The sequence below is a fragment of the Cydia pomonella genome, chromosome 27 (assembly GCF_033807575.1).
Source record: "Cydia pomonella isolate Wapato2018A chromosome 27, ilCydPomo1, whole genome shotgun sequence".
In the NCBI taxonomy this organism is placed as follows: domain Eukaryota; kingdom Metazoa; phylum Arthropoda; class Insecta; order Lepidoptera; family Tortricidae; genus Cydia; species Cydia pomonella.
In genome coordinates this window covers 9211304-9228110 of record NC_084729.1, presented here as the reverse complement: position 1 = coordinate 9228110, position 16807 = coordinate 9211304, and the positions used below count along the sequence as shown (strand labels likewise).

Sequence of the window (16807 nt, the reverse complement as noted above, 5' to 3'; positions counted from 1 at the left end):
AGTGTTTTGTAATAACTTTTTCCAAAAAAAAGATTAATTTTGATTTTAATTATACATTATCTAATGGAAATCTGCATAGAGTGTCGCAGATTCGAGATTTAGGTATTATTATGGATTCCGGAATGACTTTCACACCACACATAGACACCATTTTACAAAAATGCTATAAGCAACTAGGTTTTATTTTACGCGTAGGGAAGCCATTCCGAAATGCTTTGACCTACAAAATTCTTTTCAATAGCTTTGTTCGAAGTCATCTTGAATTTGCGTGCGCAGTATGGAAACCTTTTTATGCTCTTCACTCAGATAGAATTGAGAGACTACAGAAAAAATTTATTAAATCACTAGATTTCAGAACTGGCCATACCTATGTAAATTATGATGATTCCCTAAATCATCACATTATGCAGAAGCTAAGTGATCGACGTGATTGTTACGATGCTGTTGTTCTTTACAAAATAATTCACTCACATCTAGATGTTCCCTCGCTACTTCAAGAGATTTTGTTCAAAGTGCCTCGCAGAAGACAACGTATGTGTCGCAAAAGGGAGCTGTTCGCAATACCTAAAACTAGAACCAATTATGCACATAATAATTATGTTAGGCGTGCTTGCAAGTTATTTAATAATAATTCAAAACTGTCTGAAGTCGATATATTTAATTGCTCGATATATGATGTTAAGAAAGCATTCAAACAACAATAATTAGGATGTTCTCCCTGTGATGTGATTATTGTATGTTTGATTGCAGCATACTTTTTTATTATTATTATTTCCTTTATTTATTTTTGGTCTTAGGCTAGGTTATTTATAATATGAATATAAAAGTAAAATATAAAAACACTTACAAAACAATACAAAATATATATAAACACATTATAAAAAACCTAACCTATTATTATTATTACTTTATGGTACAGGGAAGGCATTAAATAATTAAATCACTACTGATAATGTAATTTTACGACCTTGACTGTACCCGGATAAATACATTCAGTTACAACTCAGATCTGTTTGTTTAAAGTATTTATAAATGTAATTAGCTATTGTTATCTTTAATTAAGGAAACTGTAGGTTTAATTTAATATTACCATATATTTCTGTTCAATTGTATATGTATGCAACCGTTTGTTTCTTAGTAAACAATAAACAATGGAATAAACAATTTGCGAAAGCTGCAATAAATTTAGACTTTTTTCAGTTTTTACAGTTTTATTGAGAGAAACAATACAAAAACATTTTCTAAATTAGTACATTACGATACAAGTGCGAAAAATAGGAAATTCGAAACGAGTGGCGATAAATTAAAACACGACCGAAGGGAGTGTTTTAAATCGACACGAGTTGCGAATTACCTATTCGCACATGTATCGTACAACGTTTTACAGTACATATGGCCCTTTAAATGTTCGACACAGTAACGTAATATGCTACTTCTCGCACTAGTGCTATAAAGTAGCCCCATATGTACTGTAAAATTGTTTTCTCGTATTTTATTCGGCCTTGTTCCTCCGGTGGCGGTAGGGCGCGGGCAGCTTGAGGTGCACGGTGTTGACGTGAGTTTTCATGGAGTTGGACTGCGAGAAGGACTTGCCGCAGTGCGCGCACATGTAGGGTTTCGCCCCGGTGTGTACCTGAAAACACAAACAATAATGAATATAAATAAATAATAAATATTTATAGGACATTATTACACAAATTGACTAAGTCCCACAGCTCAATAAGGCTTGTGTTGAGGGTACTTAGACAACGATATATATAATATATAATTTTTTTTAAATACTCAAATATAGAGAAAACATCCATGACTCAGGAACAAATATCCATGCTCATCATACGAATAAATGCCCTTACCAGGATTTGTAAGTTAAATAAAGGTTGGGGGTCATGTGTGTGAAAGCATTCTGTTAACCTAATATAGAATAATAATATAATTATTACAATAATTTGGCATTACAAGAGAAGCACCCGACCCGGGTACGTCCTTAAACTACGTCCAAAAGAGAAGTATGGGCATTGTGAATGTCATCTCGCTTTGTGTGGTAGGGCACAGCACAGCGGATGTCATTCCAGATCTAGAGCAGAGCCCAACTGGGGAAGTACCTCCACCTTACAGAAAACCGCAGCCAAATAACACTAGACCCTACTCGTAGTGTTGTGTTCCTGCCGGTGAGTAAGGTTGTCAGAGCTCAACGAGGGTGCAAAGTGTTAGGGTTGGCAATGCGCATGTAACTCCTCCTGCTTACCATCAAACGGGCTGTATGTTTTGTTTGCCACCGACGTAGTATTAAAAAAAAAGCAGTACAACGTGGGAATCTCAGAGAATTATCGAAATGGTGCGGTTCTTATTTTAACAGAATATCATTATTTTTGTTTACTACTAAATTACATATAAGTTTTTGTTATTATTATATGACTATCTTTTTTTTTAATAAATATTATAGGACATTATTACACAAATTGACTAAGTCCCACAGTAAGCTCAATAAGGCTTGTGTTGAGGGTACTTAGACAACGATATATATAATATATAAATATTTATAAATACTTAAATACATAGAAAACACCCATGACTCAGGAACAAATATCCATGCTCAACACACGAATAAATGCCCTTACCAGGATTTGAACCCGGGACCATCAGCTTCGTAGGCAGCCCAACCCCACCAACACCCCCACAACCCACACTACCCACTAGGCCAAACCGGTCGTCAAACCGAATACAAAGAGTTAAAAAGGTCTCGGTAAGTTGTAAAGTGGAAGTGTTTATATGAAGGTATGTGTGTGTTAAATGTATTGTATTGTATTGTATTGTATTCGGGCGATTTTTCCGCAACTCGACGACTTGCGCCTATTTTGCGTGATATGTTGGGGGTGGGCTAGTCCTGCCAGCCCAGCTCCTCGAGGAATCCTATCAAACCTTTGACGTTGAGTAGGACCTCGGGGAGGTCTCTCGGAGATCCGAGATGTTTAGCCCTGTATGGAGTCACTCCGCTGCATTCCAGCACCACGTGAGAGGCTGTTTCTTCTGTCTCCATGCAACCTCGGCATAGGGGACTGTCTGTGACACCTGTTGTGAAAAGATGTTTGTTAAATAGTCCATGACCTGTTATGACACTGGTTACCATACTCAGTCGGACCTTCCCTAGTTGCAGGAGCGCCCTTGTGAGTTTTCCGTTGATGCCAGGCATGGCTTCTTTTGCCTGTCTGCATCCAGTCTGGTTCAGCCAGTGTTCTGTGTGTAGTATCCCTGTACGTGCCAGCAGCATTGAGCGTACCTTGCTAAATGGTATCGGAAGAATCGGTTCCGGACCAATCGCCCCCGCATTCGATCCTTGCCTGGCAAGCTCGTCCGCAGCATCGTTACCTCGGGATCCACTGTGTCCCTTGATCCATTGTAGGGTGATCTTGTTATTATGACATACCTCCATTAGTCGTTCGTGGCATTCGTGTATAAGTTTGGATGTAACTATATGGCTATTTAGAGCCATTAAGACTGCTCTACTGTCGGAGAGTATGCGGATGGAGGATCCTACTACCTTCCTTGCAGTGATGGCAGCCGCCGCGTTTATGATGCCCATGCACTCAGCTTGGAATACCGAGTTATGGGCTCCTAGCGGAGTGGTGATCGACATGTTCAGGTCTTCTGAGAAGGTTCCAGAGCCCGATCCGCTGTCTGTTTTGGACCCATCAGTGAAGATTCTCAGCTCCCGGGGATTGAGTCCTTCATGATTGTCGTCCTCATATAACTGTATTTTGTACCTTTTATCGAAGATAGCTTGTTTGTGAATCCGGTCCGTGCCTGACCTAAGCACTGGAAATTCGTCATATACCTTTTCCAGGCATTTTGTGTGAAGAGCTCCTGTGATGTTAGACCATATCTTGAGGGTTCGCAACCTTACCGCTGAGAGACTGGCCTCTTGCTGTAAGTGTAGGTGCAGCGGTGGAAGGTTTAGCATGACCTCCATGGCTGCAGTCGGGGTAGACCTCGTGCAGCCAGTGGTGGCCGCGCATGCGAGCCTTTGAAGTCTTTGTAGTTTGTCTCGTACGTTGCCTAGGTTTGTTCTTGGCCACCAAACCAGAGCACCGTAGCAGAGTAAGGGGCGGATTATTGTCTTATAGAGCCAGAGGGTAATTTTCGGGTTGAGTCCCCACCTCTTACCAATCATCCTTCTGCACTGCCAGAAGACAATTCCCGCATGTGTTAAATGTAGGATGTTTAGTTTTTATAGTTGCCCAATTTCACAGTAGATGTCGCTGTTTTATCGCCTACTTCACGCTATTAAGATTTTTATACAGCCCCTTATTCGTATAGGGACCGTGCGCGTTGGAGGGTCTGCCATCTTGTGGCCTGAATCGGAACCATAAACATGTACATTTACACGTCACGTGTTTTCTTGTGCATAGTAGGTTCTGCCATCTTGTGGGCTACATCGGAACAATAAACATCACATTTACGCCTTGCGCCAAAAATCTGACGGCTCCTGTGCTGCCTCCTACAGTTCATGCACGCTCCCTATACAGGTAAATTTGGTTTCGGAATAAATGAGTATTAACTTGTCAAGTTAAGTGTTTAATTACTGTGGGACTTAGTCAATTTGTGTAATAATGTCCTAAAATATTTATTATTATTATTATTTTTGTATCTCCTTGGATTTCACGGGCCTATAAATCCCGGTCTTTTGATAGGCTTGCGTGGGGATATAGATCCAACACGTAGAGGCCTCTTGGAGAGCTTTAATGTCATGTAGAACGCCTGCTGGAACCCGTTCACAGGCGCAACAATAGACACCCATGAACCGGTCGCAACAGGCATTGGGACTATTGTAGTAAAGTGAACAGTATAACGGTCTATGGATTGAAGTTTGGGAGGACAATGAGACTGGGTTATTGCAAAGACGTCCGGACACCTGCCATAACAATGTTTTCACTAGTTATCGAGGCAGGCGGTGACTCGCCGCCCACTAGATGGGCCCCTGAAAATGCCGTCGTGAAGACGACCAGGAGCAACACCGGTGTGAGCGGCTCAGGGGTGTCGAGAGTTTATTATTATTTTATTATTATTATTAATTACAAAAGATAGGAAGGCAGTACAGTGTAGTGAGTGTATGTATGAATATGTGCGTGTGAATAACTATGGATGTAGTGAACATAAGGGGTGCAACACACACCCGGTCGTGGCGGTTGAGCGCCGCCTTGTGCTTGAAGGCCTTCGGGCAGCGCGAGCACTTGAACGGCCGCTCCCCCGTGTGTGTCCGGAGGTGGATCTGTAAAACATATTCATTAAACAAAAAAATATATAGGAAATTACACAAATCGACATAGTCTTAGTAAGCTTAATAAGGCTCGTGTTGTGGGTACTAGGTAGGGTAGCCATCTCTAAAATTTGGAAACCAGGACAAACCCCGGATTTTAGAGTCCAGAACCCGGACATATCAACAGGTTTTTTTAAACAGGTTGTGCGTGTGTCGCGGGCGGCCTGAAACTTTAAATTTTTAAACCCGGATTACAAATGAAGCCCCCCCCCCCCCCCGGACGCTCTCTAAACTAAGACAAATCCGGGGAAACCCGGACGGATGGCAACTGTAGTACTAGGCGACGATGTAGATATAATAGATACATATATGTGTTTGGTATACTCCAGTAGAATTTAGTATAAAGGCGTATTTTCAAAGTAAACGTTATATTGCCATCTTTCGACACGGGACTAAAACTCATAGAATGACATATAGCTACTTGACCAATGTTCTTTCATGATATGTGTTAAATTTAATAAATATCAAAAAGTGGCGCCATCTTACCGGGCATCGGGTAAAGGTTGTAATACCTTTGACCTTTGGTCTATTAGATGGCGCCACTTTTAGATATTGAACAAATTTAACACAGTGAAAGAATAAGGATCAAAGTCAAATGGCGTACTAAAAGTTTTAATCATGTGTCGAAAGATGGCAGTAAATTTACTGTGGCTACAAAGTTTTCTTTGACAATCCACCTCTATTTCAAATTCTCTTTGTTGATATGCGTTAAAGTATAGGCCAAAGGTATATTGCCATATATTCGAGCATACATTTTTCTTGCTGTTTCGAGGCACTTTTTTTTTATCTTATACGGTGTATATATCTTTGGTATAGTGAATATAAGTGAATTTAAATGCCTTATAGTAAGGTTTTAAAGAGTGAACTAGATAATAATGTAAAGAGATACGTTCTATCTGAGGTGGGGAATGTAAAAACTTGAGGTAGATTTCTTAATCTATATTAATATTTTTTCATCATACTTGCTCGAAAAGTTCTTATTTCATGCAGGTGTACTGAAGGACAAAGACCTATTTTGTTCCCGCGGGAGTTATCATTTGTGTAAAAAAAAAATTATAACTCCCTAGGGAGTTATACCTTTTATAAAATTATGTATAATTCATACAAACCAAATAGCATAAATGAGTTTTACTTTTAAAATACTGACGTTTATAATTAAATATTTTTGTTTATGTTTAAAATTAAATAATTTGATTATTTGAGCCGTTTAAAATATTTTTACATAATTTTCTATGGTGGCTGAATGCCGGATAGGTCTGTGCCCTCGATGCTAACCTGTCAAGAAATTACAAAATGGCGGACGAATGTTTGATATGTCACCGTATTTAAGAATTATTTCGATTAAAATTTAGTTTTTTCTTCCCAAGTGTGATGAAAAACATTGTGTAACTCCTGCCGCTGTCGGGAATTACCACCCTCGTATCCAAAATTTCACTTACCCCCCCTTGTTGCAGAATGTACTATTTCGTCAAACTTATAAAAATATCGACTAACGCAGATGCTTGCCTCTTTCAGAATCAATCGCCTGCAGATCTTTATTCCTTCAGCAGGGCGACATTTCTGAATTCAAATAATCGTACTATGAAAATGAATAACAAGAAATGCTAATTTACGCATATATTTGAATTCCGTTTATATAATAGTTTATAACCTGCAATAGTTGGCAGACGCTGAACCGCTTGGGGCACTTGGTGCACTGGTAGGGTTTCTCTCCCGTGTGTGTCCGCTGGTGGTACACGAGCGTGGCGTTTGACTGTCAAAAGATAATTTAATTAGAACATTGTGTATTAAAAGAGGTATAGAACGACGACCGGTTTGGCCTAGTGGGTAGTACGACTGCTGGATAAAACGGGCCGTCTTATCCAAAGAGTCCAAAATGCCTGTTTCCGCTTTTGTTGTTCAATCCCGCCGAGAAGACATATTACGCCTTACTTAAACAAAGCATCCATATTAAATATGTCCTCTCGTAGACATCTACATCTTGCGAATCTTCTATTTGGCGTGTTGAATAACGAAAGGCCCGGATATTTGTACTCCAAAATACGTATTTCCTCTTTCCATAAACGACACGGTACTCGATCTACCAGACGTTGTCTTTTGGAAGCGCATCCCCATAAAACCGTTGCTTTCACAGGCTGTTTTCGGTATCTCGCAACCAGGTGCTGGAACAATATTCCTCCACCTATTCGTCATATGAAAACCAAGCAATCTTTCAAATTTCATTTAAAAAAATACCTTTTGGAGAAACAAACTTTGGGAGTCCCTCATGGTTACCTGGTTGCTGATTACCGAATTTAGTCTTCACTAATACTATTATTTTATTTGGTTTTAGTAATTCATAATGTATATAAAATGATTTTTTTCTTATAATTACACTTGACACTACGTATTACTTAAGCATGCTAATCACACTGACACTTCAATATCATAACTTTGCAAGTACTCACTTTCAATGATAATTAAGTCACTAGTTTTATAAACAAGGTATTTAGGTAAGTACTAACTTTGAATATTGCATATTCTACACTGTATCTTGGTTGACGTGATCTGGTCCTGACAGAATATCAGTGCCTCTCCCATAGGGTGAAGCGTAATACTGAGCCAGAACCCTTTTGTTTTGCTGCGACGCACACAACATTTCCTTTCTACTTCTATTTTGTATAAATGTGTATTTCTCTCGTATAATTTTGTATCATCTGTTTTTTTTTGTCATTTTATTAATTGTATTTCCTGTGTGTATTGTGGCAAACAAATAAACGGATTATCTATCTATCTATCTATCTAGTGACCCTGCCTACGAAGCTGATGGTCCCGGGTTCAAATCCTGGTAAGGGCATTTATTCGTGTGATGAGCATGGATATTTGTTCCAGAGTCATGGGTGTTTTCTATGTATTTAAGTATTTATAAATATTTATATATTATATATATCGTTGTCTAAGTACCCTCAACACAAGCTTTATTGAGCTTACTGTGGAACTTAGTCAATTTGTGTTATAATGTCCTATAATATTTATTTATTTATAGAAGAATTGATGAAAGAGTGAATTGAAGCCCGAAGGCCAGGGCTTAATTAAAACGAGATCGTAATTCCTGTACCGCCCGTGGGACACACAATATTATTCATTACACTGGTAAGGATAAAAGATGAATAAACATACACAACGGAAGAACAGCTGCCAGCTAAATGCTGAGTTGTGACCCTTTTATGGCATTTTGCGCTAAATGTTAATACATTTATTTATTTATTTATTTAAACTTTATTGCACAATACATGAAGAGTACAAATCAGGGATCGGAACCGGTTTTTTGCAAAAACATCGAAATAACCATATATTTCGGTTTATTTTATACTCAAAATGTAGGACTCAGTTGTGTTTTTAGATAACGACTTCGTATTATTAGATTGCCCGATTAGGAATGAAATAATTAACAAAGAACGAAAAAATACCGTTTTCGTTCCCATACAAAAAAATACCGGTTTCCGATCCCTGGTACAAATGGCGGACTTAATGCCAGAAGGCATTCTCTACCAGTCAACCATGAGCCAAACCGAAAGATCCTAATTGGTGCAGGGTCAGAATACAGAGTAAAATGACAAAAAAAAAATCACTAAATTACCTATATAAAATTATACGTACATAAATAATATGATACATAAACATATATACATACATATATAAATATATACCCAGTGTGAAACATCATGAGGACATTGTATTGTCAACATGTTTTTGTCATCCGTGTTTGTTTTGTCATAAATAAATGTATTTACTTTCTTTTTTAATTTCGGAAGTAAATTAATTTAATTTAGCAGCAGCAGTAATTCAAGATTTACGGTCCGCATCTTCTAGCAAATGTGATGAAAAAATACATTAAAGCCCTAGGTCGACATTACTTAGTTTACTTACCGCATTGCCTATGTGTAATAACACCTGTTATGAGCAAGGGTGTTGAAAAGATTCATTGATGGTAAGATGACTGATGAGTAAAGTCTAATACAAATTTGAATTGGACAGCTAATATGTACAATACAATTATTAAAATCAGAATATATTTGTTTGCCAAAATACAGAACAGTAGTTGGAACAACATACCTCCACCAATCAGAATATTAATAAAAAGTAAGCCTCAATTTAAAATTAAATTACGCCAATACCTATTAGAAACCCAAAAACGATGTGCCTAAAACTTAACCCCACCTGACCACACCATTACCTGCCGTTACCTATCCACTTGCGCTCACATCTTATAAATTAATAAGAATAATAACTACGTGTCATATTTTCTTGCAAATATTTACAGTACCTACATACTTACAGTACAAATATATGTAATATGCATATATATTTATACATATAAGTACATTGACTAGCACTGCACTGGTCCTTTATTAGTGTAGGTTTTAATGTTCTGACGGAAGATCAGCGCTGTGGTCTCAGCATTTATGCTGAGTCAGCGCCTATTCCTTACCACAACACATGACCCTCTACTAATATCTCTACAAATCTAAAAATAAGACACGTAATACATTGTTATTGATATTAGTGTCAAATTGTATGTTACTTTTTCTTTCTCTTGTCAATTTTCTTTTTCTCTTGTTATTTGTTTGTGTCACAAAGCATGTAAGTTGTGGTTGAATAAAGATTTTATCTATCTATCTATCTATCTATCTATCTATCTAGTTGTCCTGACAGTTGCCACTTTCAAACTTAATTCCAAACAATAGAGGATAAACATAGACAAATGAGTAATCTACGATTGAAATTAGACAATTGTTGATCTAGGCCTTGAATTTTCTTGTATTTCATATGAGTCGTATGGAAGCAATATCAACAATTTCCACTTTCTAACCTGTGTATAGATAGATAGAATACTCTTTATTGTACACCTCAGTAGAAGGCCAAAACGGAAGGGTGAAAGAGGTAAACTATAAATGTGAGCCAAATCTCAAAAAATCTCACGTGTCACCTACCGTGCATTGCTTGCCACAGATCTAGCAGACGACCCTATCGGTGTGAACTGGTCGGGAAGTGGACCTGACGCGCAGATGTCGCTGGGAGGGACGTCCACTATAAACACGAGCCAAATCTCACGTATCACCTACCGTGCACTTCTTACTGCAGATCTCGCAGACGACCCTGTCGGTATAGTCTCGTCGGGAAGTTAACTTGACGCGCAGATGCCGCTGGTAGGGGGCGTCCACTAATATAAACGTGAGCTAAATCTCAACAAATCTCACGTGTCATCTACAGTGCACTTTTCCCGCAGATCTCGAAGACGACCCTGTCGGTGTGGTCGCATAGGGAAGTGGACTTGACGCGCAGATAGACACTGGTAGGGGGCGTCCACTATAAACGTGAGCCAAATCTCAACAAATCTCACGTGTCACCTACCGTGCACTTTTTCCCGCAGATCTCGAAGACGACCCTGTCGGTGTGGTCGCATCGGGAAGTGGACTTGACGCGCAGATGCCGCTGGTAGGGGCGTGCTATAGTGCACGTGAGCCAAATCTCAACAAATCTCACGTGTCACCTACCGTGCACTTTTTCCCGCAGATCTCGAAGACGACCCTGTCGGTGTGGTCGCATCGGGAAGTGGACTTGACGCGCAGATGCCGCTGGTAGGGGCGTGCTATAGTGCACGTGAGCCAAATCTCAACAAATCTCACGTGCCACCCACCGTGCACTTCTTGCCGCAGATCTCGCAGACGACCCTGTCGGTGTGGTCTCGCCGGGAAGCGGACTTGACCCGCAGATGAACCCGTTGGTAGTGGATGGCGTAGGACTTTTCGTGGGCGAATGTTCTGTTGCACTGCGGTAGGAAAAAATATTTAGTCATTTATTTAGAAACAGAAGTCCATTAAGCGGTACGAGTTCCTCATCTCAAAATATAGCTTAATAAATACTTTTTACGGAAATTGTTTTTAACATGATCGGTTGTACCATCAATGGGTTTTTCCAAAAAAAACTTATATTTTTATTAAAAAGACGTAGATGTCACGAACGTGGCGTACTTCGTTTTGTTTGTTGTACCTTTTGCTGGTATGTTTTTAGGGTTCCGTAGCCAAATGGCAAAAAACGGAACCCTTATAGATTCGTCATGTCCGTCTGTCTGTCCGATTCTGTCACAGCCACTTTTTTTCATATTGTATGAAGGTACGGAATCATCCGATATGCGTGGCTCAACACGCAGTTGGCCCTTTGTACAAGCTTTTATTTACTTTCACCTGACCGTTGTCTGTTTGTAATCTTGCAAGTTAAATTTGATCCACTCCCCGGTTTCCGAATGAGCTGAAAATTTGCATACATATGTAAGTCGGGTGACAATGCAATATTATGGTACCATCGAGCTGATCTGATGATGGAGACAGGAGGTGGCCATAGGAACTCTGTGATAAAACAACGCAACCTAATTGTGTTTGGGGTTTTTAGAATTTGCTCGTTTAGTATTAGTTGCCTGTGGAAAGAAAAGTACAGTCAGCGATAAAAGCTTGTACCAAAAACTTATTACTGGGTGAGTTGGTTTTCTAGAGTACTTAAACCGCCGTACCTCTTCACATTTGACGTAGTCGTCGGTCGCGTGTATCTTCAGATGTTCTTTCAACGTTTCGTCCGACGAAAAACCTTCGCCACAACTGAGACACGGTCTGGAAATACAAAACAAATAATAGTACATTACGATACAAGTGCGAAAAATAGGAAATTCGAAACGAGTGGCGATAAATTAAAACACGACCGAAGGGAGTGTTTTAAATCGACACGAGTTGCGAATTACCTATTCGCACATGTATCGTACAACGTTTTACAGTACATATGGCCCTTTAAATGTTCGACACAGTAACGTAATATGCTACTTCTCGCACTAGTGCTATAAAGTAGCCCCATATGTACTGTAAATAAGAGTTTTTATGTTGTAATATATGCCATTCTAGACTACTTTTTTTTAAATATGACCTTAGCCATTGGACAAACCCTGAAATCCCACGTAGGGTTACTTCTCAGGAATGCTCTGACGTTAATATTTTTTTAATTAGAACAAAAGATAAAAAAATAAAATTGTCGAACAAAAGTTATTTGCAATAATGGACAACAAAAAGAAACATACTGTGTTAATCTTTGGCAGTGTTTTTGACAATTTGTTCGAAATATTTGATAATGATGACATTTTTCAAAAGTCAGAAGCTTATTAGTGTCATAAATAAAAAAGATAATCAAAAAGGTCGAAAAGGTTCCATATACCATTCTTTGAGGATATTACCTTAGGAGCTACTAACACATACAGGCTGCTCCGAAGTAAAAAATGGTAATTTGTTAATTTCTTCGAAACGGCTACACCGGTCGTTATCATACTTTGTACACTGGTTCTAAATACCCTAATGCATATGTACATTTCGGCTTTGTCCAATGGCTAGGGACGCACTGTATGTATAAATGTTGGTATAGCTTCGATAGCCAACTGGCATTTTTACGGAATAACGTGAGTCTGTCTGTCTGTCCTTCTGTCACAATTTATTTGCTCCTAAACTAACCAATACTAAAATAAAGTTTAAATACCCGGACCCGGGTACGTCCTTAAACTACGTCCATAAGAGAGGTATGGGCATTGTGAATGTCATCTCGCTTTGTGTGGTAGGGCACAGCCAGTGGATGTCATTCCAGATCTAGAGCAGAGCCCAACTGGGGAAGTACCTCCACCTTACAGAAAACCGCAGCCAAATAACCAGACCTCGGACAGAGTGAGCCATTTTTACGTCATTAATGCCAAGTGTAGATGTTAATATAGATATGCCTCAAGATGAAATATTAAAAAGAATTCATGAATAATAATTAAACAAAAATGACAGTGCATTATGTACAAAACGAGTAAGTATTATTTATTTATTCAAATTTTTCTTTGTTATTGGTTATTGTAATAAAGAACTATAATTTTTTCTAGATTTTCAATTTTCAACGCACTTCTTCTTGAGTTTAATATCCACTTATAGATGGAAAAAGACCTTTCTACTTCCACTGAAGTGAGCGGAGTGAAGTTGTACATTAAAATACCGTCCACATCTGTTCCTTCCGAAATTTTTTCAGCATAGTCCCTAAACAGATCTAAGTCTGGGTTTCTAGCTATGACGTCTTCTAATTTCTGACTGACAGAAGCAGACGAAGACCAGCTTATAAAATAATATGCTTATCATTTAAAGAGGCTTGCTATACAATTAATTTGTTTTGCTAGTTATGTAAAGATCTAATTAGAATAATTTAATTCGTTATTCAATTACATCACATCTGCCATTGAATGACTACGTAGGTATGTTCATATTATGCAAACTCTTAAAACAGCTCACCCTGTCCGAGGTCTGCAAATAACACTAGACCCTACTCATAGTGTTGTGTTCCTGCCGGTGAGTAAGGTTGCCAGAGCTCAGAGGGGGGCGGGTTTAGGGTCGGCAACGCGCATGTAACTCCTCTGGAGTTGCAGGCGTACGTAGGCTACGGAGACTGCCTTACCTGCCTTACCATCAGGCGGGCCGTAGCTTGTTTGCCACCGAAGTAGTATAAAAAAAAAAAAAAAAAAGTTTAAATAAATAAATATCATAGGAACAGTTACCTTAAGCTAGTGTTACAGGAGTGGTCCCCCGCGGAGCTGACGTGCCTGTTCAGCGCGTCCACACTCCGGAACTGTACGCCGCAGGGCACGCACAACGACTCCGACTTCACGTTATTCTGTCAACACGGTCATACATTTTTCTCAAACTTGTAATGAAATGTTGACATGACTTACTTCAAATTAGGTCCGGAAATACTATCAGGTGCGATGAGTGAAGGTGATATGTAAAGGAATTTCATACTGCCTTACACACCTAGGCGTGTAAGACAACGTTCTTTTGTTTTTAAGCGTCAAATTATGGCACGTCTTGGCATTCAACCATAAAAACCCTATAAGCAAAATTCTGCCATTGTTTTTTTTTCTTTTTTGTATTATTTGTGTTTTTTTTCTCTTTTGTGATTGTTAAATATTACTACAGGATTTCAAAGGGGAACAAAAATGTCATTATTTTATATATAGTTATTTTTTTCAGTCATGCAGAAATCTTTATAGGGCTGTATCTCCTAAAATGATCAAATTTTCGTTCCCCTTTTGATAACCCGAAAGTAATAATAACAATCATCATCATCAATCATCATCATTATCCTATTTTTTTTTTTTTTTTCATTGCAAGTTTGAGAAAAGCACTATACAAATCTCGGCGAGAAACGGGGTTGCCGGCCGCGTATCCCTATCAGACCTCGCTAAGCTGGGCCGTCTATATTTACTTGGCCTGCAACCCTACGTTTCCCGGCCTCTATAGTAATGTACTATTATCTTTAAAACGTCGCCTTTATACAAGGTGTAACACGAGGAGCCCGAAAGAGTTTAATAACTCATTTTTGAGGCCAAATGAAGGAAAAAAATGATATGTGTTTAGGTCATTTTCACAAAAAAAAATGTTGTACATAAAAATCAAAAGTCGCGTAAACTGAACTTATAGTTTTTTTTTTCATAAAATTTAGGTTTTGCAACTTGATTTCCAAAATTTGTCACTTTTTATATCTATCAATGAGGATATTTAGAAGAAACAATAATGCCGTTGTGAATATCTTTAGCGGTGTAATGCATTGCGCCGTTGCTTAGCACACTACAAATAGTTTTTCATGCTAAACCGTCAATTGGCATGCATATTCAAATTGCAACGCGTTTGTTTGACGAAATGGACTCAGAAAAATCATATGTCACTGGATTTATTTCTTAAAATGTGTGGTTTTATTGACTAATACGTGAAAATAAATGTACCCACAAGTGGTATGTAACCCCATGATCCATATGGTTTTTGTATGCACTCCTATTTCGACGTCAATTTTTCAATGACAGATAAATTGCGACTGTCGACGGCCGACACGGTATGGCCACGATCCGGCCATGTTGCGGCGACACGCGCCACGCGTCCGCCAGACACCTAGTACCTTCTATGATCTGAGAATTTAACACATATCAGTGAAAAATAAGGATCAAACACAAATGGCGTTCTAAAAGTTTTAATCATGTGTCGAAAGATGGCAGTAAATTTACGTCGCTACAAAGTTTTCCTTGACAATACACCTATATTTCAAATTCTCTTTGCCTCTGCTTACCGGTAAGGAAAAGAACGAATGTTTTTAATTCGCATTTAATTAACTAAGCAGTTTTAGATTAACGAAGTAATGTAACGGTTTTGGATCGATATTAACAGGCATTTCTGTCACGTACCTGGCCCCTGTGCGCCTTCTTGCGATGCATGGCGAGCCCGTACTCGCCGATAAAGGACTCGCCACACAGCTCGCAGCAGTTGTTGGACGGGTGCTGCAGCCGGATGTGTGTGAGGTGGCTCGTAGATTTGCTGCAAATTATGCACGTTGGGGTTATTACATCTATCCCTACGAACCTTATAATAATAATAAATATCATTTATTTTCAGGCAACTATGGCCCATATATACATACCTTACAGACTAACATACATACAATAATAAAAATCTTAAAATATAAATATCATTTTGACGACGCAGTTTTCGGTTGCGCCGCCTGTTCTGGTGCGGGATTCGGCAGATTCCCACGAAACCGCCGAAATATCACACCTTTCGGCCAGAAGTCTGCGCTCGCGATGGTTTCCAGCAGCGGCCGCGGGACGCGCACCACAAACGAGCTGAAGTGCACGTGATGCCGCGATCGCAGCTGGAATACTTTCAGCTCGTAACGAATCTTCTTGCGGACATATTCCACCACATCTTCTGCCGTGGCGGAAACATGCAGGCGCGAAACATATAGCGCCGTGTTCGGTATGGCAACCCTCAGGCCAGAAGCAATATCCGGCTCTGCCGTGCCACACTGGCTCTTGCGAGGCGCCTTGCGCGGCCTCCTCTCCTTCGACGCCTGTGTGAATCCTTTCTCGGCGCGGGGTGGCTTCTCATCACGAGAAACATGTTCAGGCACCCTTGAAGGTGCTTTTCTCAGTTTTGCAGCAGCAGCGTAATCGCGATGTGGAGTCGCTGATACACCAACTGGAGCAGTTGACGGCAAGACACGACGCGGCGTGCGGGGTGCGGGGGGCGGGCCGGCGGGGACAGGCGTCATATCGCTCGTTGCTGACCCAGCATTGCACATAATTGCACGCGCATCACTACCCGAGCCCAAGTCAGTGGCCTCGTGTGACCTACATTCCGAAACAGTGTCACGAAGCGTCGCCACCTCGACACGAAGTTCACAAATGGTTTTATTTGCCACCTCTAACTTGGACTGCATCTCAGTCAGACTTGTCTTCAGGAATGTTATGTCCTTCAGCAGCCTGGTGACGTCGACGTGATCGAAGGTAACCGGCGGTAACCGGTCCAACCGCTTCGCAACGAAGGCAGGCACGTCGTCTGGATCGGTCTCCTTCAACACTTTAATTATGTCCTGGAGACTCTTCACACCCCCATCCCTCCGACG

The 16807-nt window shown here is 39.8% G+C and overlaps 1 protein-coding gene across 2 annotated transcripts in view; it reads right to left on the bottom strand.

Annotated features, from left to right (window-relative positions):
* Positions 1-1191: 1191 nt before the first annotated feature.
* Positions 1192-16807, bottom strand: part of LOC133532565 (zinc finger protein OZF-like) — a 34552-nt gene continuing 18936 nt past the window's right edge. For both annotated transcript variants that reach the window (XM_061871300.1, XM_061871299.1), the window contains exons 6-12: positions 15591-15720; positions 13914-14029; positions 11865-11961; positions 10995-11126; positions 6966-7067; positions 5171-5266; positions 1192-1633 (exon numbers count right to left, since the gene is read on the bottom strand). In XM_061871300.1, coding sequence (XP_061727284.1) covers positions 1493-1633; positions 5171-5266; positions 6966-7067; positions 10995-11126; positions 11865-11961; positions 13914-14029; positions 15591-15720 — 814 coding nt within the window. In that variant the 3' untranslated portion in view covers positions 1192-1492. The remainder of the gene's footprint in view (positions 1634-5170; positions 5267-6965; positions 7068-10994; positions 11127-11864; positions 11962-13913; positions 14030-15590; positions 15721-16807) is intronic.